The sequence below is a fragment of the Pyrgilauda ruficollis genome, unplaced genomic scaffold (assembly GCF_017590135.1).
Source record: "Pyrgilauda ruficollis isolate IOZ18807 unplaced genomic scaffold, ASM1759013v1 scaffold175, whole genome shotgun sequence".
NCBI lineage: Eukaryota > Metazoa > Chordata > Aves > Passeriformes > Passeridae > Pyrgilauda > Pyrgilauda ruficollis.
In genome coordinates this window covers 574,617-584,536 of record NW_024516431.1, presented here as the reverse complement: position 1 = coordinate 584,536, position 9,920 = coordinate 574,617, and the positions used below count along the sequence as shown (strand labels likewise).

Sequence of the window (9,920 nt, the reverse complement as noted above, 5' to 3'; positions counted from 1 at the left end):
GTAATTTGTCTCAGTTAAGGAGCTGCCTATTCGGGTCTCAGCTGAAAACAGCTGTAGTTACACTCTCCTGTCAGATGTAGGAAATACCTGTGGATGGTCTTTTCTCATTGAGAGTCAAATCACCTTCATTTTATGCAGTGGTGCTTGTTTTCAGTCGCTGTGCACTGTGCCAACTCGATCCAGTGTGTGCAAGTAAATGCTTCCCTGATGGGCGGTTGCACATGAGAGCAGGGGTCAGCACTTCTGCATGTCCTGTCACCTTTAATCAGCCAGCACACAGTTAATTGCACACCAGCTCTCTGCAAACCTCTCTGTTAGTGAGGCCTGGGAAATAGCAACTAGCTTGTGATAAGTCCCCCTGCAAGCAGAATATGGTCTGACTGCAGCATGAAAATGGAGTAAGCTATGAAATCAGGATGATTGGGTGGTGTGTATGATATGATGCTGATGGAGAGGAAAACAAACTCAGGGGCTCTCCATGCATGAAGGACCCATTTTAGATTGCAGAAAGCAGTTACAAGAAACAGCGCTTAAATTAACGGGTGACCTGATGAGAGGTTAAGCAGACTAGAAGAAGGTCACAGCAGTCCTGCCAGCTTGTCCCCCAAATGTGTGTTTCCCCCAGCACCCTCACCTTGGCTGGCCACATGATAAAGCAGCTAGTTTGGGGTATTATGGCAGTATTAAACTTTTCTTAGTGGCAGAGTTAATTTGATATCCCCAGGGGTAGGAACAGGCAGGCTGGAATGCAGGGAGAATGTCAGACTGGCATTTGTAACTTCAAGCAGCTTAAACCATCACGGCATTGCAGGATCACAGTGCCCATCTCCCAGCACAGCATCAGGTGTCTAAAAATTGAATTCACAAAAGTCAGCATAGTGAACAGAACCTGCCTGCTCTAACCCATAGGAAACATGGAGAAGAAAGGTTCTGATCCTGCTAGTCCTCAGAATGCTGCCTTATTTCCTGGGGCCTGTGAAAAGGCACTTCTTTCCAGCTGGTATTTCTTACCCTGACCCTTCTGTAAGATTTATGAATTTGCAGCTTTTCACATGCACACACACACACACATACACACACAAAAAAAAAAAAAAAGGAAGAAAAAAAAAGAAAAAAAAATGAAAGATTATTCCTTTATTTTGTGTGCATGGCTGTGGAAAGATGCAGTGCCCTCCCACATCCCAGATCTCTGAGCCAGGCACTCAAGAGCAGAGATAAATCAGTGTTTTCAGATCCCTCTTGGAAGGGACTTGAGGGATTACAAGCATTTGGGGGACTATGTAAAACCCCTCAGCTTCCCATGCTCTAATGTGTTTCCTCAGAAAACAGCAGCTTCAGCAATTGAAAGCCACATCATGCAAGTGTTCAAGTGTGAGAACAAGTCTCCAGCTCAGTGGCTGGTGTGCTGTCCCTGGAGCAGGGAGCTTCAGGCTTTGATCCACTCTCACATATGGACCAGTTCAATGGGACCTACTCTGCTGGAACATATGGACAGTTCTTGGGATTGCTCACATGCAGAAAACCCTGTGGAGTTTTCAGACAACTATAACATAGACATTTCAGAGGAATCTTCCTTCAGAGCAATTTTAGCATGCCTTGTGGACTCAATTCCCATCTAGGATTCCTGGGTGTGCACCCCAACCTCTCCTTGTTACAAAGCTGCAGATGAGGAGGATCAGACGCAGCCCTCCAAAAGCACACTGATTCGAATTCAAACAGCAGTTAAAATACACCCGCAGGTGGCTTGAAATCCTGCCCTTCTGCACGGAAACCCAGATCCCGCCTGCTTTCAGACGCCTTCCACGGCTGCTCAGTAGATGACATAACATTAGTCGTGACTTACTGACACAGGTATTCAACTAAATAAGGCGTGAAACAATGGAAAGGAAATGCCAAGGGTTTGACCAGCTCAGTCTCTGAGTTCGCTTGCGGTTCTGGGCAGTTCCTGCCTGCGCTGCTGTTGAGCCTTTCAGAGTTGTGCTTAGCTGGGGGAAGCCCCTCCAGCCCCTGGAAGCTGCGGCCGCTTCCAGCGGCGGATCCCGGCCGGCGGTCTCGGCCCACCGTCAGGGGGGCGGCCCTGCTGCAGCGCTTCCTGCATGCTGAGGAGGTGCGGGAGAAGCACGGGCGGCAGCCCCCGGAACCCCCCGGCTCCTGCACTGCACCTCTGCCCATCTTGCAGCTCCAGCCCGGAGCGGGTCCGGCGAGAGGTGCTCCCCAAACGCGGTCGCCAGCTGCTCGCGCGGCCCCCGGAGTGGGTTATTTGGAAATGGGAGGTTTTGGGAGGGTGGGGAAGCCCCGTCCCAGGGACTCGGCAGGTGGCGACAGAGCACGGGCTTTGGGGAGTGCCCGGCGCTGCGCAGCGCGGGCGGGGCGGGAGGGCGGCTCCACGGGACGCCCGGGGCAGGGGTGCGAACCTTCTTTCTGGAGGGCTTCCCGTGAGGATTAAATATTTGTTTTTGCAAATACTCTTCCAGAGAGATATAATGGTATTTTAACTTTTTCTTTTTTTTTTTTTTTTTTTTTTTTTTTTTTTTTTTTTTTTTTTTTTAATACATCTCGCACATATACGTTTCTAGATACAAACGTAGGAACAATCAGAGCATGTACAGAAGCCTAAAATCCAATAGGCAAGGCGCAGGCCACGGGAGGAAAAGGAGGGCTGCAGGCCGCTCCGCCAGCATCCTGGGCCGGCTCGGAGGGGCAAATCTGGCTCCGCATCCCCCGCGGCTGGGCCGCCAAGCGCTGCCTGCAGTGACGGGGAGCCCCGAGCCCTCAGTGGGGTGAACAGGCTGCGTCAGACCCGGGCACCGTTCGGGAGAGGAAGCCTGGAGCTCGGGCTGCCAGCATCCCGGCGGGATCCGTGGGATCGACCTGCCCGCAGCTCGCCGGGGAGCTGGACGGGGCAGGCATTTGGCCGAAAGGGCTGTCCGGCCTTACCCGCGGGGCGCTCGCAGGCAGCGCCCGGCCCTTTCCGGGATGCTCCCGGTTCCGTGCCCTCGAGTAGGGACTCGAATAATTTTTTTCCCACCTCCTTTGTCGGCCTCAAGGGAGAAGAAAAAAAGTCCTTCGAGACTCCATTCCTTAAAAATAAAAAAATAATAATAATAAAAAAAAAGCAGCATCCCTTCTGCCGCACAGTTCATTCGCCTCTTTCTCGAGTCCCTCGGAAAGCAAGATTAAAGGGGAAAGTCGCAGCTGTATATTTATGTTTTCATTGCTAGAAGGGAATTGATTTCCTTGCATTTATTTTTGTAGTTGCAATACACAAGGGCGGATTTGCGTCACCAAAGCAACTTGCTGGTCGAGATAAAGTTGCACAAATATTTGAAAGGGAAGTGCTCGCGCTCATTATGAAGTTTTTCTCCGGAAGAAATAAGGATTTCTGCTGTATCCTAAAATACTAAAGCCGCTTCTATTTTGGGACAAACCTCGCAGGCACATCCGCTCATTTAGTCCGAGTTGGAACCTCTCAAAAAACAGGAGATGACCTGGACTGCAAAGAGCCCCGCGTTTCCTTCAGCCTTCTCCCTCCTTGCACGGGGAGGAGGGGCCGCTGCCTCCCCTGGCAGCGCGGCCACGCAGCCCTGCGCGTCCGCGGGCAGACAGGGAGGCCCGCGGAGGCCTTTGGAGAAAAAGGACACCTTTGTCCCCAGGAAGAGGGGGAAGTCGGGGAGTGAGGCAGGTGCTCCTGGTTTCGGCCGCGAAGGATGCGAGAGTGCACAGCGCAGCCGAGCCCCGGGAAAGCACCTGCCCCCGCGGCCAGGACTCCCCGGTTCCCTCTCCCTCCCGAGGCGCAGCCCGGGGATGAAGGGTTTTAGTGCGAGGCATTCAGCGTTTCCTTTCGAGTTATTTTAGTGCCCGCGGGATGACAACGGGGTCCCGGTCACCGGCGGCTCCGAGGCAGCGGAGCCGCGGCCGTACCCGGGTCTGGTCTACCCGGCGTGCCCGCAAACGGGCCCGTCCCCCCGGTGCTGCTCATCCACGGGCCCTGCACGGCAGCGAGGCGAGAGGAGTTTTGAAATCACCTCCTAAAAGAAAAAAAAAAAAAAAAAAGGCAGGGTACACAAGTGAGGTGTTCAACTTTCCTCCTCTGGGAGTATTGACTCCATCAAACCTTGCTGATTTACCTCTGTCCTACTCCCTCCCCAGCCCTCCAGGGGAAATTTCAAGGAAAAAAAAAAAAAAAACCAAACAAACCCAAAACCAAAAAAAAAAAACCCAAAAACCAAAAAAACCCTAAAAGCAGCAAAAAACCCCACCGAGTTTGGTGGTGGGTTTTTTTTGTTTGTTTTTTTTTGGTTTTTTTTTTTTTGTTTTTGGTTTTTTTTGTTTTTTTTTTTTTTTGTTTTTTTTTTTTTCTTCTCCTTGACTGCCTGGTGAGCAGCCACAGGCCGGTCCAATGCTCCGGGGTAGCAGTGGTAATGGCAGCAATAATTTAACGAGACAGTTTGCGCCCAGGATGCAGCGCCCAAGGCACACTTCGTTGCCTGTCCCCCGGGCGGGCTGGCGGGGTGGCTCTGCCCAGCTGTGGGAACATGAGTGGAACCGAAGTCGTTCGATTCGGTTTGAGAGCAAGAGGATGTTGCTGGGGTCAGCTGCCGTGAGGGAGAAAGGGGGAGAGATGCAAGGAAACGGGGCTTTCCGATGTCGAGGCAGGAATAGTTGAGACATAACCAACACTTTATTTCGCTGCCTTTGGGTTTCGGACACACCTTGGCAAGCCAGCCCGTCTTCGTTTTTCGGTTTTGTCTCGTTAATAAGAACCAAACCAGAGCAAAGAGGTGCCTGGCTTTTCCCGGGGAGCCAGCCTCACCCTCACCCGTTACAGCACACGGTTATTGGCTAAGGAACATGTTCACTCTCGCTCGCAGGTGGTTTCAATATTCCCACAGAAGCTACATCTTCATACCTGGCGAAAGAAAAACAGTTCGCCTTTCTGGCGGTTCCCCCAACCCGTCAGAATTTGGGAAATGCTTTGGAAAAAAAAAAATTATATTTCTGAAACAAAATCAAAGCAAACTTACAATCGTCCGACCCGGCAGACTGCTCAAAACGACAGCGACTGCTTTACTTGTACGAAAACTAAAAATAAAGAAAGAGGTGATTTTCAGAGTCAGGTCAGGACAAGCACGATGTTACAGAGGAGGGAAAAAAAAATGTGCCAAAGATGCTTTCATAGATTTTTCCCTAAATCATTGCAGTGAATATAACATATGATTCTGGTGTACTGGAAAAAGTGGGGATAGTTCTGTCGTCAAAGGTTTGAGGAATTCTTAAGTAATTTTTAAGGTGTAATTGGTGTGCAAGCAGATGGAGCCACCGGGATGGAGAACCTGACAAAAATCTATCCCAAAATTACACTGTCGTCAAAACAATACCAGGTAATTAATCTCTGCTAATGCAGGACCCAAAGTGTCCTGGGCCCAGAATATCTGGGAGCTCTCGTAAATGCATATATTGCATGCATCAGCATGGACTGCTTCTCTTCCAGACTATCCCAGGCTCATTTATCCGGGAAGGAAACATATTTCCTTGAGAATCGTTTCCAAGAGGACAGGCTTGCTTCCAATAGCCAAGAATTTCCCCCCGCGTTTCTTTCAAACATTTGGAAATCGCGGCGGCAGCAAGCGCGGCGACCTTGCGCTGTAATTTTTTTTTTTTGGGGGGGGGGGTGCGGGGCGGGAAGGGGAAAAGTGGTTTTTCAAAGTCCAGAGCGCAATTTCAGGGGGTATAGGTGTGTGTAGGGGTGTACTTTGTGGGGCAAACCGCTCCGAATCGCGAGTCCGGAGCCCCAGAGCGGGCGCTGTGGGCGCGGTGGCCGAACCCGGCCCCGGCTCCGCGTGGGCGTGTCGGCGGGCGGTGATGCCCGGCCCCGCGGATCGCGGATTGGGCGTGGGGAGGGAGCGAGGGTTGCTCGCTGCCAGAGAAAGTTTTGTGGAGGGGTGGATGTTTTTTCTTCCCCCAGTGCGAGGAAAGGGGGTTTGGTTTGGGTTTGTTTTGTTTGCGTCGCTCTGCTCCTCGCCCGCTCGCTTTCTTCGTCTGACCGTGGGTTCTGGGGACTTTTTAATTTTCGGGGTTCATTTTTTCGTTTTATTTTCGGCATTTTTTGGTGGTTGGCGCTCCCTCTTTGCTCCTCCGAGAAGTGCTCTACCAGCCGCCTCTCGCCCCGCCATCTCTCCCCATGCGCCCGGGGCCGCGGGCAGCTCTGTGGCACACACCCGGGAGCTGAGCTGCGGAGCGGCACATCCCCTCCTCGGGCAGGATGTACACGGCCGGGCTGGCTCCTTTCTACGCCTCCAACTTCAGTTTGTGGTCAGCGGCGTATTGCTCTGCATCTGGGCCGGCGGCCGGCGGCTGCTTCCCGCTGGACGCCGCGGCGGCGAAGAAGCCGTCCTTCTGCATCGCCGACATCCTTCACGCCGGCGGCGAGGCGGCGGCCGGAGCCGCCGACAGCCTGCCCGGGGGACCCGGCACCGGGATGCCGGCCGCGCTGGGAGCCGTGCACCACGGTGGTCCCTTCCACGCCACGGCCTCGCCGCTCCGGCCCACGCCTGTCGTGGCCCCCGACGCCCCCGCCGCCGCCTTCCCGCCGCGCCTCTCGCCGGTCTCCGCCGCCTACCACTCCCACCACCACCGCCCCCCGCAGCACCGGTCCCCCACGGCGGCGGCAGCGGCGGCGGCGGGGGGCGGCGGAGGCGCCCCGGTCCCCGCCCGGCTGCCCGGCGGCCACACGCACAGCTCGGCGCCGGCGCCCGCTAGCAAGGACCTGAAATTCGGCATCGACCGCATTTTATCGGCGGAGTTTGACCCCAAAGTCAAGGAAGGCAACACGCTGAGAGGTAGAGAAATTAGCTTGTCTGCTTTCCCTGCTAACGCTGTCGATGCTGTTACTTGTGCTGTAATTAGAGACTACACCCGCGATTTGAAAACTTTTCGATCTAGGCTAGAAAATAATTATTTTTAAAAAAGCGCGTTATAAATCAAAGTTTCTAACAGCTCTCACTGAGCCTCCACCCCACGCCCTCCTCCCCGTCCCGGCCACCGCACGGCAGAGCTGGGGCGCAGGGCTTGTGCCCATGGGAAAATAGCGATAGCGTGAAAGTAACGAGTCCCTCACTTCCCGGAACGGCCGGGGATTTCTGCCTCCCAGAAGACAGCCCGTGTTAAAGGCTTTCGCTGCACTCCATCTCCCCTCGCGGCCTGTAAACATCCTGACCAAGGGAGTAAATAAGTCGGAGGCTGTCTCACTGCCGGGGCACGGCCGCCTCTTCCGAGGAGAGCCCTTGGGGGCGGGAGATGGCGGCTTGGAGCCCCTCCGACCGGGCACCCGCTCCGAGTCATGCCGGGTTGTCGGTCTTGACCGCGGTATAACAGAGCTCTCCTTGTTCCTGTGCTCGCAGATCTGACCTCCTTATTAACTACGAGCCGCCAAACTGGGGTTCATCTCCCCAACTTGCAGCCTTCCGCCGGCCAGTTCTTCGCGTCTCTAGACCCCATTAACGAGGCCTCCGCTATCCTGGGTCCCTTAAACACAAACCCAAGGAGCTCAGTGCAGCACCAGTTTCAAGACACTTTTCCAGGTACATCTCGTCCCTCCTCGACCCTCCCGTGGCACAGGACCCTCCGTCCTGGAGCAACCCCCTTCCTCCTGGAGGGACTCGCCAGGCAATTTTGCAAGGCCGGGGTGTGTGTAGCAAGGTTCAGATTTTGGGCGAAAGGTGAGCTGCGTGGGGGGGAGGAAGAGCTGCCTAGCTAGGGCCTGATCTAGAGGACCATCCCATCGAGTACAGGAATAACCTGGGCCGAGAGAGAAGAAGTGGGGAGGTGGGAGAGGAAGAAATTCGGGTTCCACACAGCTCCACCCGCACGTGAGGCAGCACAAGCTGACAGGACACGTACCCATCGGGCAGGCAGGGCCACGCTGGCCCGGGCCCTCCCTGCATACCGCACTCCAACTCTTATTCAGATAGATTTAAGGCTCCCTTTCAGGCTGCCATATTAATAACGCCATCTCCCCCTCTCTTCCCCCACTTTTCTCTTCCCCTCCCCAGGTCCGTACGCAGTTCTAACCAAGGACACGCTGCCCCAGACGTACAAGAGGAAACGCTCCTGGTCCAGGGCTGTTTTTTCCAACCTGCAGAGGAAAGGTTTAGAAAAACGGTTCGAAATCCAGAAGTATGTCACCAAACCAGACAGGAAGCAACTGGCGGCGATGCTGGGGCTGACAGATGCTCAAGTAAGAACGGCTTCGGTTTTATTTCAAACCTTACTTCCAGTTTAGATGAATACCAGAGGGCAGTGAGGTTTCAAGGTGATTTCCCTGCCTTTATCATGAGTGGGAAGTCTGTCTGAGGAGCTGCACCTTGCCCCGAGCATCTCTTGCGCCCAGGTTCCGTGGTGTACCCCAGCCCGGTGCGGAATTTTCGCCTCTGTGTTGGCCACCGAGGAGCAGGCCGGGCGGAGAGATGAGCGGAGCCAGGGCAAGCCATCAGTGTGCGCTTTACTGGAGTGCAATTTGCTGTAGGAGGCAGTTTAGGGGAAAGGAAGTAGAAGCGAAAACACTATTCTTAATATCCCTTTTTTTCCTTTTATTTTATTTTTCTTTTTTTTTTTTTTGATAAATCTTTCCTTGCGTTGTGAAATCCTTCGTTCTGAGGAAGTGAAAACATTTCCTCAAACGGAAGCATTAAACGCCACTCTGTAATGATTCCACTATTGAGGCCCGCAGCGCACAGAATTGTATAACGCTGTGGTTTCTTGAGCAAGATTTGGTTTCCTGGAAGAAGAAGTAGAAGGAAAGAGGAAAAAAAAATCCAAACAAACAAATAAACGGGGTGGGGTGTGTGCGGTATTTAAATACACAAAGTAGAAGGAGGAAAAAACAAAATAAAAATCCCTTTAGTCGCGTAAGGATGTGGGCAGCGAGAGGGGAGGACGGCGCCTCCTCATTTTCCCGCGTTGCCGGTCCTGGTGGAAGGGGTCGGGGCCGGGCGCTGCGAGGGGCGCAGTGCTGGGCGCGGTGGGGCCGTGTCGCCCGTCTAAGGGCGGCGCGGCCGCAGGTGAAGGTGTGGTTCCAGAACCGGCGGATGAAGTGGCGGCACTCCAAGGAAGCGCAGGCCCAGAAGGACAAGGAGCCGCCGCCGGAGCCGGAGCCGGCGGCCCAGCGAGCCGGCGCGCCGCCCGCCGCCCCCGGGGAGCCCGAGCGCAGCCCCAGCCGCTCCGACGGCGACGGCGACAGCGACAGCAGCGACGCTGAGTCCCTCGACATGGCCCCCAGCGACACGGAACGGACTGAGGGCGCCGAGCGGAGCCTGCCGGCCGCCGGGCTGGGCAAGTCCTCCGGCAGCACCGGCCTGCCTTCCCCCGCGCCCGCCGCCACCAGCCCCGAGCCGCGGAGCGGTCTATAGTCGGGGTAGCCCGGGACCTGTGGGCTAATTTATCTCCCTTCCCCCGCCCTGGGGAGCGGCAAGACCGGCCCAGCACCGGCCCCGGCCCGCTCCCGCCTGTAGCCAACGCCCGGCCCGGCCCGGCCCGGGGCGAGGGGCCGAGTATGCAGGCGGAGGGGGGAGCCCCAGCCCCGCGGCGGCGGAGCGTGAGGCGGCCGCCTTTCACTCAGAGCTGCTCGCAGGAGACCGGGGATTTTTCCCTTTTTTTTGGGGGGGGGGTTTTTTTTTTTTTTTTTTTTTTTTTTTTTTTTTTTTTTTTTTTTTAATTTTAATTTTCCGTTTCCCGCCCATCGTTCTCTCCAAGGGAAATCCGAACGAGGGACTGCGAGAACGCTCTCAGAAATCCCCACCTTTCCCCGCCCCACCCCCCAACCAATTTACAATGTGAAGTATTTTGTCAACGTCCTCATTGGTTGCAACTTGTTGCTTCGAATTATCCGGCCAAGAAATACTGCACTGACAAAATATATAAAT

General features: G+C 54.7%; 1 protein-coding gene across 4 annotated transcripts in view; it reads left to right on the top strand.

Moving 5' to 3' along the window:
* Nucleotides 1-5,711: 5,711 nt before the first annotated feature.
* The window catches only part of HLX (H2.0 like homeobox), a 13,316-nt gene continuing 9,107 nt past the window's right edge, over nucleotides 5,712-9,920 (top strand). For 2 of the 4 annotated variants that reach the window (XM_041464220.1, XM_041464221.1), the window contains exons 1-3: nucleotides 6,237-6,839; nucleotides 7,401-7,580; nucleotides 8,052-8,236. In XM_041464220.1, the coding sequence (XP_041320154.1) occupies nucleotides 6,263-6,839; nucleotides 7,401-7,580; nucleotides 8,052-8,236 (942 nt within the window). In that variant the 5' untranslated portion in view covers nucleotides 6,237-6,262. Of the gene's footprint in view, nucleotides 6,840-7,400; nucleotides 7,581-8,051; nucleotides 8,237-9,059; nucleotides 9,647-9,920 lie in introns of those variants that run through there. The other 2 variants (XM_041464218.1, XM_041464222.1) reach the window with 2 other exon arrangements.